General features: G+C 50.7%; 1 protein-coding gene across 8 annotated transcripts; it reads right to left on the bottom strand.

Annotated features, from left to right (window-relative positions):
* Positions 1-517: 517 nt before the first annotated feature.
* TMEM134 (transmembrane protein 134) lies at positions 518-5,430 on the bottom strand. 8 transcript variants are annotated; one of them, XM_027532281.1, is made up of 7 exons: positions 5,197-5,430; positions 4,252-4,316; positions 3,737-3,826; positions 3,497-3,573; positions 1,296-1,340; positions 1,036-1,089; positions 518-934 (listed from the first exon to the last, which is right to left on the bottom strand). In XM_027532281.1, the coding sequence occupies exons 1-7, from the start codon at positions 5,368-5,370 to the stop codon at positions 852-854; spliced, it is 588 nt and encodes a 195-aa protein (XP_027388082.1). In that variant the 5' UTR covers positions 5,371-5,430; the 3' UTR covers positions 518-851. The 8 variants fall into 8 exon arrangements, with proteins under 8 accessions (XP_027388082.1, XP_027388083.1, XP_027388084.1 ...); XM_027532279.1 differs by having other exon boundaries at positions 762-934; positions 1,296-1,547; XM_027532280.1 differs by having other exon boundaries at positions 762-934; positions 1,296-1,442.
* Between the last annotated feature and the right edge of the window lie 9,580 nt (positions 5,431-15,010).

Here is a 15,010-nt window from a genome sequence, read left to right as displayed (position 1 = left end):
TCTGTCACACAGGCCCCACTTCCTATGTCCTTTGCCCCTGCTTTTCCCAACCCCTGGGCCTGGGAAGTAGGGCAGTGGGTGGAGGAGTCTGGGTGGCTGCCTCCCGGTGGCCCACATTCGGAGCTGGCTGTGGCAGCCCAGGGCCCCAGAGCCAGGCTGGAACCAGGATACCAGCCTCCAGGCCCCAGGCCTGCGTCACCAGATTGCCCCTGGCCAGGGCTGGGGGGTGGGAAGGCACCAGTGCTGCCCTCTGACTGGAGACCCAGCAGGACTGACTCAGCTAAGGGCGGGGAGAGCCTTCTCCGGGCTTGCAGGGCAGAAGAGCTCAGGCCCAGGTCTGCTGCTAATGAGCTGTGTGACCTTGGGCAAGTCTTGGAGCGTCAGGGCTGTATGTGTACCATAGGGAGGAACAGTCCCAGAGCCCTTCAGCCCTATGGTCAGTCCTTCTCTTGGCCTTTCTAGGAGGGGGCTGTGGCCAGCCTGGTGGCCGGTGGCAAGTAAAAAGCCAACTGTGGGCTGAAATTAAGCACCGCTTTTATTAGCACAAAACATCACCAACCCAGCAACCCCAGGGCCTGAGAATAAGTTAAGGCACAGAGAGGGAAGGGGCGACTTTCCCAGGCTCACATGCTCACTTGGGTAGTGGCCCAAGACCCACACGCCCCAAACTTCCTGAGCAAACTCCCGAGAGGACTAGGGGGCTTGAGGGTCCCGGCGGGGCTTTTCCCTTGAGATGAGGGACCCGAAGCCGGGCGCGGACCCCGGGAGTGCCCCTCTAGGGATGCGAGGAGGCCGCACACACTGGGGCCTCTCGGCGCTGACGCTGGATCCCGCCGTCTACCTCCGGTTGCTCACTTCTCGAAGTAGGGCAGGTAGAAGAACTGGAACCCCCGGTGACCCTTGACGGCGCAGTAGATGAAGATCACGTGGTAGACTGCAGGGCGGGGTCTGTCAGTGCCGGACCCCGCCCACTGCCTGCCCAGGGCCCCGCCCCGCCCCGCCCACATCCCGCCCTCGCCCACCGCCCACTCGCACCTCCTGGGACCAGCAATAGGAAGCCCGGCACGAAGAAGATGGCGCTGGAGACACCTGCGGGAGGGGAGGAGGGGTCCGGTCAGGGCAGGGAAGCTCCCGGGCGGGCTCAGTGCCTGGGCAAGTCTCCCTCTCCGAGGTCAAAGGGGGTGTTTCCTGCCGGGAGGGTGCTGACCGCTGGAGGAAGTGGAAGGGCTTGCCAAGGACCCCTGGGTACAAGAGGGGAGTGAGCGCTGCCTGCGGGGGTCGGAGGGGCCGCTCACCTGGCGAGGGGGCCACCTCCAGTCCCACGCCGGTCAGGATCAGCACTGCACACAAATGGAGCCGCGAGGGTGAGGGAGGCGCCGCAGGAGGCAGAAGCTGGTGGCAGGGTGGGGACCTCCACCCGCGATCTCCCACGTGGCTTAGGTCTGAGGAATGGTGTCCCCCACCTAAGCTGAAGGCCCCCTGGGTAGAGACCCTCCAGGGGAAGCTCACCAAGCTCTGTGTTTTCAGGGCAGGACACCTGGAAGGCCCTGGGAAATGTCCGTGAAAGGACATTTTTGTCTGCTCCTTGGTGTGGCTCCTTTAGTCAGTCAGCAAACACCTAACGGAGTTCAACTGCTAAGTGCCTGGTACTGGCAATCCCACCGGGAACGGCAGATGAGGTCTCTGCCTCCAGGCCCTTCCAGAGTGGAGCAACCAACAAGAACCTCCAAACTCCTGTGATCAGGCAGCTCAGGAGCCTGGGGAATCAGAGAGGGCTCCTTGGAGGCAGTGGCATCTAAGCTGAGCAAGGGCAGTAGCAGCAGGAGCAGTCACCACTTAGTCACCTTTGACCAGGTGCTAGCAGGCACTGGGCTAAGCGTGTTACATGCAGTGCCTTATTTAATTATCACCTTGATTGAATAGGTATTATCATCCCCACTGTGAAGAAGAGGAAACTGAGGCACAGAGTTTGGGGAGGGGGAGGAGTAACTTGTCCCTGGCTATATTGGGAAGGTGGAGGTCATCTGACTTCAGAGGCTTTGTTCTGGGCATCCCACAGGCAGAAAGGGAGAACAGTGTTCCAGACGGGGAAACAGGCTGGCAAAGGCCCAGAGTCTGGAGGAACTTTCTAGGAACTTCCAGCTTTTGGGGAGACTGGAGAGGCAGAGTCCAGGCTTGGAGAGGGATGTGGACTTTGGTTAATGACAGTGGGCACTGGGGAAGCTGAGGTCACGGCTGGATCAATTTTTCAGATGCTGAGAGTCCTGGGTCCCCAGTTTTAGGATGGGATGGGCGGGGAAATGGGGAGCTGGGCTCTGCAGCCCTGAAGATTGTGGGGGTACAGCACAGAGGCTTGCAGGACCACCATGGACTGCTGTGTGGCTTGTGTCCTGCACAGAACACCTCAAAAAGGATGAGATGGCGGCTGAAACTCACTCTCGGTATCCTGGCTCATGGCTGTGGGCTCTGCCCACTCAGAAGAGGCATCTTTTTCTAATTCCTCTTCCTAATTTATGGGTTGTGGCAGCCCACAGGCCTGGCAATGTCACTGATGTGGGTTTAAATCCCAGCTCATCTACCTCCCAGCTGTGACCTTTCACCTGTGTCCTTATTTTTGAATTGGGAGAGTAATAATGTTTGCCCCGTCGGGTGATGAGGATAAAATGAGGTAAGGCAGGTTGCCAGTGTGACTCCAAGTGTTGGGAAGGTGGCAGCTCCCTCCCCTGCACACACACCCAGAACTGAAGCAAGGATGCTGCTCAGCTTTCCTGCTAGGGGGCTCTGACCTTCCTGGAGGACGGAGAGCGGCTGCCACAGTGGGGCCCATGTTACGGGCTCCTCTTGATCCCAACCCTAGACTCTTTCAGGGGGACCCTGATTCCTCAGCCCCACAGAATGAGGAGAAAAGGAGTCAGAAAACATCTGGCTCTGGTTTCTCTCTGCTCGGGGCCTCAGTTTCCCCATCTGAATAATGGGTGCGGGGGAGAGGTCCTTGTCAGCTCTCAGACTCCAGAGGAAGGGAACTGACAGGTACCCTGTGGCTCGGGCTGGCAGGGTACTCTGCAGTCCTGGCCACTGGGCCGGGCGTATCCCTGCTCACCTGCCCCTACATTTAGGTTCTGAGTAGTGGCCCCACCTCTCACTTGCTGTGTGACCTCGGTAAGGAAGCCTGCTCTGCACCTGGTTCAAAGTAGACACAGAATAAATAGTAGCTGTTACTTTCTCTTCCCTAATGGATTAAACAGACTGAAAAAAAAAAAATAAGGAAAAGTTTGGAGCATGGAACCAGGTTCCATTTTCAACTATGTGTGATTTTTTGGCTCTGTGACCAGGAGGCTGCACCTGCCCCTCCCAAGGCCTCGGCTTCCTCATCTGTAAAATGGGGGTGGGGTCATGCCAGCCAGCTGCCTCCTCAGGGTGCTGGGTGGTTCACGAGGGGTGCAGAACCTGAGCAAAAGGAGGGTGGAGCCCTGATGGGGGTAGGCAGGGCACTCACCCAGCCCCAGCAGGAGAAGCAGGAAGGAGGCCAGCACTACCCGGTGGTTCTTCTGGATCAAAGGGTGTTGAGTCCAGCTGGATGGCAGCAGAGCAGGAAGAGTGTGGACACGTGACAGGAGGCCCACCTCCTCCCATGGGCACCCTCCCCCGCCCAGAGGACAGGGACAGCGGGGGAGTAGCTGGGGCTGCCTGTGTGGGGACAGGGGCCACCGGTGGTGGGATCAGGGCAGAGTCTCACCTGCAGCACGCATTGTAGGAGCGCTGAGTGCTGCTGCTGATGCTGCTAAAGGACCACTGGGAGCTGCGGATGGATGTTTGGCCAGAATCCCTGCAGGACGAGTGGGCCCAGTGAGGGGACAAGGGAGGTGAGGAAAGGGACCCTTTGGGACAGGAATCATGACGTGGGGGATGGTGTGGAGACTGGGGCTGGGTGTTCCTACAGGAGAGGGGACACTGACAGAGGACCGGGGTGAAGAGGAATTCAAGGGCTGGGGGTTTCTGCAGGACAAGCCACCTGTGAGAAGGCAGGGGCAGCCCAGGCCGGGGGTTTCTGCAGGATAAAGAGCCTGGTGAGGTGGGCGGGTGGGGTTGGCACTAGGGGAGGCTGCAGGACAGGGACCCCACGTAGAGGTCTCTTTAGGACAGGACGTGATACAGCTGAGTGAGGTGAGGTGGACGACTGAGCAGCGCCTGGGCACGGGAGCCAGAAGCATGGGGCTAGGAGTACGGGGTGGGTCCCCACCTGGCCCTGACCTGCTGCTGACTCCCCCATCCGGCTCCGGAGAGGCCTGGGCTCCATCCTCGTCGTTCTCCAGGTTCTATCCCAGAACACAGAGCTCAGAGGGGTTACTGGGCTCAGGCCCTTCCTCACTCCCCTCTGGTGGAGAGGAAGAAAGGCAGCCCACACAGCTGTTTGCCTGGCCGCTTGACAGCTGCTCCCTCCGCCCTCCCAGCAGAACGGGTTTGGTGATTCATAGAAACTGAAACCGAGGTAGGAGTATGTGCTGGGGGCTTTGGCAGGGACGAGCCAGCAGGGGCCAGGAGATCTCCCAAGCTTTGGGAGTCAGGGTGGAGGTGTCAGGATGGTATTTCGGGGGCCCAGTATGGAGGCCCTGGATTTGGGAGGCCAGAGAAGGGCAGGCCAATCGTTTCAAGGTTTGGGGCACAGGAATCTTGTTCAGGCTCCCAAGACAAGGAGTCTAGAGATGGTGGAGGTCCTCTGGAAAAAGGGGGATTTCCAGTTTAGTGGGAGCCACGGCACGGGCAAGGACTCACTCATCATGTGAGTCAGGGCCTTCAGCTCTGGAGAAAAGGATGGGGTGGGGACTTCCAGAACAGAAAAGGGGGTGCTGGTTCCCGTTGGATTATCTGGCCTGGGGCTCTCGGGGCTGCTTTTGAGTATGGACAAAGTTTGGTTCAAGTACAGAAGAGCTCCCCATCCCTGTGGGGTAAGGAGAGGGAGGGTCAGTAGCCAGGATAGATGGGGACTCAAGGTTGGGGTCTCCAGCTGGGGTGGGGGCGAGCTCCTAGGTGCTGGGGACTGAAATCAGAGCTGAGAGGGTCTGGGCAGGGATTTGGATCAGTGGCCACCTCCCGGGGGCGGTCTCCCGCTCCGGCCGAGTCGCGGTTCTCCGGGGTCCCGCCTGGGGTCCGTCCAGACTCGGGCGAGGGTGGGGTGAGGTGGGCCGGGCGGTTCACCTGGTAGCGCAGCCGGGACTGCTTGTCCTCGTCGGCCACCTCGAACCGGGCCCGGCGCTCGAAATGCAGCGGCCCGAAGCGGGCGACCCCGCTGGGCTCGAGCCCAGGGCCCGTGTCCTCCAGGGACAGCTCGAAGGCGTCATCGATGCTGAACTGGGGCCGGGAGGCACTCATGACCCCGGCCCGCTCAGGCGCGCTGCGCGGTCGCCTTCTGCGCCCGCAGGCCCCGCCCCCGCGCGCAGGCCCCGCCCCCGGGCCGTCGTCTAGGTTGCTCGACGGTCCGGCGCCCTGGCCGAGGCCCCGCCCTTACATGACGGCCCCGCCCCCCGTCCGCCTTCAGCAGGCCAGAGCTGCCGAGCGCCGAGCAGACCGATGGACCGGGCCCGCTCTCGTCCGGAACGAGCTGGGCTCGCCGCGCCGCCTAGCGGCCGCCTCGACCAACAACAACGAGTGCCGCTCTCGGAGGCAATCCCTGGGTGTATCCAAGGGTCTTGGAGGGGCTGCCACGCGCCAGCATTACAGGTCCGAGATAGAGCCGTCTGCATCCCAGACCTCTCCTTGAGTGCCGAGGAAATTCCTGAGCACTGTTTTCCCACCCTTACTCACCACGGCCCTGCTCGGGAGAGGGATTGTCACCACCGTGCAGTTCAGTTCAGTCCAGTCGCTCAGTCGTGTCCGACTCTTTGTGACCCCATGCACTGCAGTACGCCAGGCCTCCTTGTCCATCACCAACTCCCAGAGCTTACTTAAACTCATGTCCATCGCATCGCTGATGCCATCCAACCATCTCATCCTCTGTCGGCCCCTTCTCCTCCTGCCGTCAATCTTTCCCACATAAGGGTCTTTAAAAATGAGTCAGTTCTTCGCATCAGGTGGCCAAAGTACTGGAGTTTCAACTTCAGCATCAGTCCTTCCAATGAATATTCAGGGCTGATTTCCTTTAGGATGGACTGGTTGGATGTCCTTGCAGTCCAAGGGACTCTCAAGAGTCTTCTCCAGCACCACAGTTCAAAAGCATCAATTCTTCAGCGCTCAGCTTGCTTTATAGTCCAACTCTCACACCCATACATGACTACTGGAAACACCATAGCTTTGACTAGATGGACTTTTGTCGACAAAGTAATGTCTCTGCTTTTTAATATGCTGTCTAGGTGCAGATGTGGAAAAAGAGAGCTTTTGTGGCTTGCACTGGCTTCCACGCAGCAGGCAAAGTGGTCTTTTAAAACATATCTGGTCCTTTTCTGTTTGTATTAGTCTTCAATAAAACTTTTTTTGTTTTTTAAATATGCTGCCAAGTCACTCCTCTGCATAAAACCATCCCTTGGTTTTCCATTGTGATTAGAATAATACCTGAACTCTTGACTAAAGCCCACACAGAGCTCTGAACGGTTGCTGCCTGTCTGTCCCAATCTCATCAAGTCCCCCTCTGCCCCTCTTTCACCTCATTCAGCCACACAGGCCAAGCTCCTTCCATCTCAGGGCCTTTGCACATGCTTTTTTTCTATGCCAGGAAAGCACTTAACCTTGCTCTTTCACCGGGGTGGGGGTGGGGGGATTTTTTTCATCATGTATGTATCTGCTCTAATGTCACCTCTCAGAGAAGCTGTGCCCGACTATGCAATCTAAAGTCAGTTTCATATCACACAGCCCTTACCTGAAATTATGTTGTTTTACACTGTCTTATTCAACACTGTGTCCACTGTGCCCAGAACAGTGTTTGGAACTACATAGATCCTCAATAAATATTTGTGGACGACGTGAATGAGAGCTTCTCTCCCGGTTCCCACATGCTTGCGAGTAGTAGGACTGGGATTCGAATGCAGGCTGGGGGGGGCTCATGCTCCTCCATCTACCCACCCCCGTTCATTCTGTGACTCCGTGTGCAGAGCTGAGTCAATCCTGCACGGTTTGTGACGCCTCATCACAGTGAACAAAGCCCGTCTTGTGTTATGAAGTATTTAACTCGTCTTGAGTTGTTTTCCTTCCTTCGCTCCTGTTTTTCCTCCTGCCTTCCATGGGACCCCCACGTCAGTGTGCTCAGTCCACTGCTTTGAATCCTGTCTGGGCCTCTACTCCACGTGGTATTGGCTTGTACGCGCGTGTGTTTGCAATTTACAAACGTAGTATCGTGTATAGCACTCATTCTGTTTACGTTTTTACACTCAACACGAACGTTTTCCACCTTCACCTCATGTTTGCGTCTACTAACTACATTCAGCATACCGTGTTGAGCATCCAGCGCTTTTATTACCCACCACAGCCCTCAATGATGTACGCATAGCTTGGCCTCAATGCCCTCATCACATAAGTCGCTGTTGTGAACATCTTCACACTGTACCCTTATGAAGAGTGGAAAAACCCCTCTTGAAATAGGACTCCCAGGCCATAGGGTGCACGCGCCACTGACTTCACAAAGTATCATGGATGGTCTCTTGAGTAGCTGTACAAATTTGCACTCCCACCATACAGATTCCAGTTTTCTCTAGGCCCTTAGTATTCCAACTTTGTAATGGGCGATTAAGCTAGATTTTTTGAGGGAGCTGCACCCAGAGGCACGTGGGATCTTTACACCCTGACCAGGCATTGAACCTGTGCCCCCTGCAATGGAAGCACGGATTCTTAACCGCTGGACCATTAGGAAAGTCCCATGGCTGATGAATCTAAAATTGGGTCTCTTTTTCATCTGGTGTCTCTGACAACGGGAGAATTTGAACAGCTCTTCATGCACATGTCAGTTCATGGTGGTTCCTCTTCTGCGAATGGTCTGTTCCTACCCTTCGTCCATTTTTTTCTGTTGTGTTTCTAGCCTTTTCCCTGCTGCGTTGCATGTCTGTACATATCTAATTATTAATCCCTTGCTGGTCATATATCTCCTTCCTGGTTGTCTTTGTCTCCTTACTTTGTCTAAGTTGCCTTTAAAGAACCATCCTCATTTTTGTATAGTCAAATCCATCAGGTTTGTCGCACTGGACTTCCAGCCTTCTCTGCACTAGCTTTGGGATCTCGGAAGGTCAGGACTAGGTGGAGCAGAGTCAGGCACTTATCTTGGGTGACACCAAAAAACTCAGTAAGCAAGATCAACAATATTTTAATACATTATTTTTCAATATTTGTTTGTTTGTTCAACTGTGTCATGTCTCAGTTGCGCATACAGGGTCTTCACTGTGGGATGTGGAATCTTTTCACTGTGTGTGGGCTCCGAGATCCAGGGCCAAGGGGTTGTGAAGCTCAGGTTTAACTGCATGTAGGATCTTAGCTCCCTGACCAGGGATCAAACCTGTCCCCTGCTTTGGAAGGCACATTCTTAACCACTGGACCATGAGGGAAGTCCTTAATGCATTATTTTTTAAAAAAATCAAATTGGAGGTAAAAATCACGATGAACAAAATATCAAAATATCAAAATTTTGAATAAAAATGGGATTAGATCTTACATGACCCACTGTACCCTGGTCATGACCTTGCTTTGGGCAAGTTACATGACCTCTCTGTGCCTCAGTTTCCTCCTTCGTCAGGTGGAGCTGGTAACAGTGTGTTTCCTTCTCAGGATATTAATTTAAGATTAAATTAGTACACAATCAGCAGCATAGCCAGTGTCTGGCACATGTCAATACTTGATCAGTGTTAAGGATTAAAGCAATTCATGAGATGCTTAACCTTATAGTTTCTACCTTTGAACAGGGTAGAACAAGACATCCAGGTTTATTTCAACGTAGAGTGAGTTTGTTTCCTCAGCACTATCTACCAGTCAGCTCTTTCTCCTTCTGAACTGTGGTGCCATTTTTATCAGACATCAAGTATGTTGTTGCTAACATGTGTATCTATTTTAAGGTCTGGTTTTGGTTCCTTTGGTTCGCTTGACTAATTCTCAGCCAGTACCATGAGCTTTTTATTACTATGGTTTGCCCTGTGGTTTAATATGGCAGGAAAAGTCCCCTGCTCTGGTCATCTTTTTCAAATTTGATCTAGCTTTTCACAAACTTTTATTCTTCTACAAAAGTATTACAAAAATCTTCTATAAATATCCTCCCAATTATCACTGGGATTTCACTTAATTTTTAGATTAATTTCAGAAGAAATCACAGCTTTAAATGTTAAACTGTTCTAGTCATTAACAAGGTATGCCATTTCAGTTATTTGTATTTTTTTTTATGCTCTTAAAGTTTTTTCTCCAAAAAGCTCTGGGCTGTGTTATTTCCTAAATACTTTCTGATTTTTATTGCTGTTTATTTTCTACTACATTTTTGGGTGGGTTATTGATAATCCCAAAGAAGGGCAATGCCAAATAATGCTCAAACTACTGCACAATTGCACCCATCTCACACGCTAGTAAAGTAATGCTCAAAATTCTCCAAGCCAGGCTTCATCAGTATGTGAACCGTGAACTTCCAGATGTTCAAGCTGGTTTTAGAAAACGCAGAGGAACCAGAGATCAAATTGCCAACATCCGCTGGATCATCGAAAAAGCAAGAGAGTTCCAGAAAAACATCTATTTCTGCTTTATTGACTATGCCAAAGCCTTTGACTGTGTGGATCACAATAAATTGTGGAAAATTCTGAAAGAGATGGGAATACCAGACCACCTGACCTGCCTCTTGAGAAACCCATATGCAGGTCAGGAAGCAACAGTTAGAACTGGACATGGAACAACAGACTGGTTCCAAATAGGAAAAGGAGTATGTCAAGGCTGTATATTGTCACCCTGCTAATTTAACTTGTATGCAGAGTACATCATGAGACACGCTAGGCTGGAAGAAGCACAAGCTGGAATCAAGATTACTGGGAGAAATATCAATAACCTCAGATATGCAGATGACACCACCCTTATGGCAGAAAGTGAAGAGGAACTAAAAAGCCTCTTGATGAAAGTGAAAGAGGAGAGTGAAAAAGTTGGCTTAAAGCTCAACATTCAGAAAACGAAGATCATGGCATCTGGTCCCATCATTTCATGGGAAATAGATGGGGAAACAGTGGAAACAGTGTCAGACTTTATTTTTGGGGGCTCAAAAATCACTTCAGATGGTGATTGTAGCCATGAAATTAAAAGATGCTTACTCCTTGGAAGGAAAGTTATGACCAACCTAGACAGCATATTGAAAAGCAGAGATATTGCTTTGCCAACAAAGGTCCGTCTAGTCAAGGCTATGGTTTTTTCCAGTGGTCATGTATGGATGTGAGAGTTGGACTGTGAAGAAAGCTGAGCACCGAAGAATTGATGCTTTTTAACTGTGGTGCTGGAGAAGACTCTTGAGAGTCCTTGGACTGCAAGGAGATCCAACCAGTCCATCCTAAAGGAGATCAGTCCTGGGTGTTCATTGGAAGGACTGATGCTGAAGCTGAAACGCCAATACTTTGGCCACCTCATGTGAAGAGTTGACTCATTGGAAAAGACCCTGATGCTGGGAGGGATTGGGGGCAGGAGGAGAAGGGGATGACAGAAGATGAGATGGCTGGATGGCAACACCGACTCGATGGACATGAGTTTGAGTGAACTCTGGGAGTTGGTGATGGATAGGGAGGCCTGGCGTGCTGTGATTCATGGGGTTGCAAAGAGTTGGACACAACTGAGCGACTGAACTGAACTGATTGATAATGTTAAGAGAGTTATTAATTTTGTAACATTGCTGACTCTAATTTATTAAAATTATCTGTAGATTCTGTTGGATTTTCTATGTAGATATAATCATTCATTTCTTTTTCTTGGTTTATTGCTTTGGCCAGGACTTCCAATACTTTGCTAAACAACAGCATTGATAGGGAGCATTCCTTACTTTGTTCCTGATCTTGAAGGGAATGTGAGTATTTATCCATCATATTAATTGCATATGGCTTGTGTCATTCTGATAAAGTTTCTCTTTCCCCTATGAGTTTTTATCATAGTCATCAAAACAAATTTAATCAAATACTTTTTCTGCATATTTTGAAATAATTATATGAGTTTTCTCCTTTAATTCACTGATTTGATGAATTATAATAGCTGATTCTTTTTTTTTTGGCTAAAGGATGTGGCATGTGGCGTCTTAGTTCCCTAACCAGGGAGGAACTGAGCCTCCTGCACTGGAAGTGTGGCCTTAACCAGTGGACAAACAGGGAAGTTCAGTGATGGATGTTTCTAACGTTAAACCATTCATACATTCTTGGAATGAGCCCTACTTGATCTTTTTTCTTTTTCTTTTCTTAAAAAATTATTTATTTATTTGGCTATGTGGGGTCTTAGCTGAGGTGGGCTCCAGAGCACGCAGGCTCGATAGTTGTGGTGTTCAGGCTCAGTTTCCCGTGGCATGTGGGATCTTAGTTGCCTAGCCAGGGATTGAACCCACTTCCCCTGCATTGAAAGGCAGAGTCTTAACCACTGAACCACTGGGAAGTCCCCCTTTTTTTTCTTTTGAGAAAGCATTTAAAAATTTTAATTGTGGGTAATACACATGAAATTTATTATCTTAAACATTTTTAAGTGCAAAGTTCAGCAATGCTTTGCTGTTGTTCAGTTGCTAAGTCATGTCCAACTTTTTGTGACCCCATGGACTGCAGCAAGCCAGGCTTCCCTTTCCTTCAATATCACCAGCAGCTTCCTTCAATATCTCAAACTCATGTCCATTGAGTCAATGATGCCATCCAACCATCTTATTCTCTGTCACCCCCTTCTTCTGCTCTCAACCTTTCCCAGCATCAGGGCCTTTTCCTGTGAGTCAGCTCTTCAAATCAGGTGGCCAAAGCTTCAGCTTCAAAATTGGAGCTTCAGCTTCAGCATCAGTCCTTCTAATGAATATTCAAGGTTGATTTCCTTTAGGATTAACTAGTTTGATCTCCTTGAAGTCCAAGGGACTCTCAAGAGTCTTCTCCAGCACCACAGTTGGGAAGCATCAATTCTTCAGCACTCACCTTTCTTTATGGTCCAATTCTCACATCCGTACATGACTACCGGAAAGACCATAGCTTTGACAATAAGGACCTTTGTCAGCAAAGTGATGTCTCTGCTTTTTAGTACACTGTCTAGGTTTGTCAGGAGAAGGCAGTGGCACCCCACTCTAGTTCTCTTGCCTGGAAAATCCCATGGACGGAGGAGCCTGGTAGGCTGCAGCCCATTGGGTCGCTAAGAGTCGGACTCGACTGAGCGACTTCCCTTTCACTTTTCACTTTCACGCATTGGAGAAGGAAATGGCAACCCACTCCAGTGTTCTTGCCTGGAGAATCCCAGGGACGGGGGAGCCTGGTGGTGGTCCCATAGACGGGGGTGCCGTCCCATGGGTGGTCCCATAGACGGGGGTGCCGTCTATGGGGTCGCACAGAGTCGGACACGACTGAAGCGACTTAGCAGCAGCAGCAGCAGTTTGTCATAGCATTTCTTCCAAGGAGCAAGCGTCTTTTAAATTTCATGGCTCCAGTCGCTGTCCATAGTGATTTTGGACCCCAAGAAAGTAAAATCTGCCACTGTTTTCATTGTTTCCCCATCTATTTGCCATGAAGTGATCGGACCGGATGGCACGATCTTCGTTTTTTGAACGTTGAGTTTTAAGCCAGCTTTTTCACTCTCTTCTTTCACCTTCATCAAGAGGCTCTTTAGTTCCTCTTCGCTTTCTGCCATTAGGGTGGTGTCATCTGCGTACATGAGGTTGTTGGTATTTCTGCTGGCAATCCTGATTGCAGCTTGAGCTTCATCCAGCCCAGCATCTCGCATGATGTACTCCGCATAGAAGTTAAGTAAGCAGGGTGACAGTATACAGCCTTGATGTCCATTGTAGTAGGGCTTGCAGCAGTGTTCTGGTGCCATTGAATATATTCACAGGAATTCCCTAGCGGCCTAATGGTTAGGATTCTAGGTTTTTGTTGCCATGGCCTGGGTTCAAACCCAGTTTGGAGAACTGAGATCCTGCAAGCCATGTGGCAAAAAAGCAAAAACACGACAACAAAATACTATGTTCACATTGCTGTATAACCAATCTCCAGGATCTTTTCATCTTGCAAAACTAAACCATACCCATTAAACAACTCCTTATTTCCTTCCCTCCCCCCCACTCAACTACCATTTAACTTTGTCTCCATGAATCTGACTAGGTACCTCATATAAATGGAATAATGTATTAGTAATATTTGTCTTTTTGTGAGTGGCACTCATTTAGCACACTGAGGCACTTTTATATATACTAATGGATTCATTTAGGATTTTTCATATCTATGTATGTGTGCACGCATGCATAATCGTGTCAGACTCTTTGCCACCCCAAGAACTGTAGCCCTCCAGACTCCTCTGTCCATGGGATTTCCCAGGCAAGAATACTGGAGTGGGTTGTAATTTCCTACTTCTGGGGATCTTCCCAACCCAGGGATCAAACCTGACTCTCTTGTGTCTCCTGCATTGGCAGGCGGATTCTTTACCCCTGCACCAACTAGGACTCCTTCATATCTATATTTATTAGTAAAATCGGTGTAGACTTGTCTTGCCTAATGGTTTAAGTATGTTTTTTAGAATCAAGATTAAACTAGTCTCATAAAATATGTTGGTTGACTTTCCCTCTTTTTCCATTTTCTGGAACAATCTGTGTAAGAATACAGACAACTCGTTGCTTCAGAATTTGGCAGAACTTGCCTATAAAACTTCCTGTGCGAGTGAAAAACAAAAGCTAAAAACAAAATATGTTTCCCTTTCGCCCCAGAGGTTCCACCTCTCTCAGGGGACTTCTTGGGGGAAATGAACCAACATAAATATCTGAAGCCCTCAGCACGTGGGGCAAAGGGGACGGACAGTAATTCTTCCCAGTTATGAAAGGACTGAGGACAGTGCACAGGCCCGAAGACATCCCTTCAATCAGTTACCTAAACCTTGGGCTGCAAGGAGATCCAACCAGTGTACCCTAAAGGAAATCAGTACTGAAATAGCCTTTGGAAGGACTGATGCTGAAGCTGAAACCCCAACACTGTGGCCACCTGATGCAAAGAGCTGACTCATTCGCAAAGACCCTGATGCTGGGAAAGATTGAAGGCAGGAGGAGAAGGGGATGACAGAGGATGAGATGGTTGGATGGCATCACTGACTCTATGGACATGAGTTTGAGTAAGCTCTGGGAGTTGGTGATGGACAGGCAAGCCTGACGTGCTGCAGTCCATGGGGGTCGCAAAGAGTCGGACGTGACTGAGACAGTGAACTGAACTGAACTGAAACCTCCAAAGTGGGAGAAGACGCTTAGAGTTATTCTTCACAACTAGTTTCCAGAGGCGGAGAGAAATGTTTTAGCCTCTGAGGTGCCTCATTTCTATCATTCCTGTATTCCCGAATATTCGCTGGGCACCTACTATGTGCCAGACACCGCGGTGGACTCCGTGGTGACGACACGGCTAGCCCGGACACCACAAGGAGCTGCCAGTCTTTTGGGGAGCTTAGAGTTTCCACGGGAATACAGAAACCCTCCTTCCCCTCCTTCTTACACCCAGACTGACTGACTGATGAGAAAAATTCAGGATGGAAAACTCACGAGTATTGTGCTAGGCAAGCTAAAAGAAAAAACAAAAAGGAATACACAAAAATAGTAGTTTTAGGAGGTGACCTTACGGATGCCGACCTTTCCTCCCCCCACTTCTGTAATGCTGTCGTGCTACTTTTACAACTTTAAATAGCGTGGCAGACGGCCACTTGGGAGGGCCCAAACCAAATCGGTTCAAGGACACAGTTCCTAGGGACGCCCCCGCCCCGCCCCGCCCCGCCTCTCTCACAGGCCCCAGTCCCGCCCCTGGACAGTCTCAGGCCCCGCCCCTGGCCTGACCCGCGCGCTCAGCCACGAAGCAGAGAACCAATCACAGCCCGTTTCTACGTTCGGGCT

This window comes from Bos indicus x Bos taurus, chromosome 29 (genome assembly GCF_003369695.1).
Source record: "Bos indicus x Bos taurus breed Angus x Brahman F1 hybrid chromosome 29, Bos_hybrid_MaternalHap_v2.0, whole genome shotgun sequence".
Lineage (NCBI taxonomy): Eukaryota > Metazoa > Chordata > Mammalia > Artiodactyla > Bovidae > Bos > Bos indicus x Bos taurus.
Note: the sequence above shows the minus strand (reverse complement) of the source record. Positions and strands in the feature narration are given on the sequence as shown.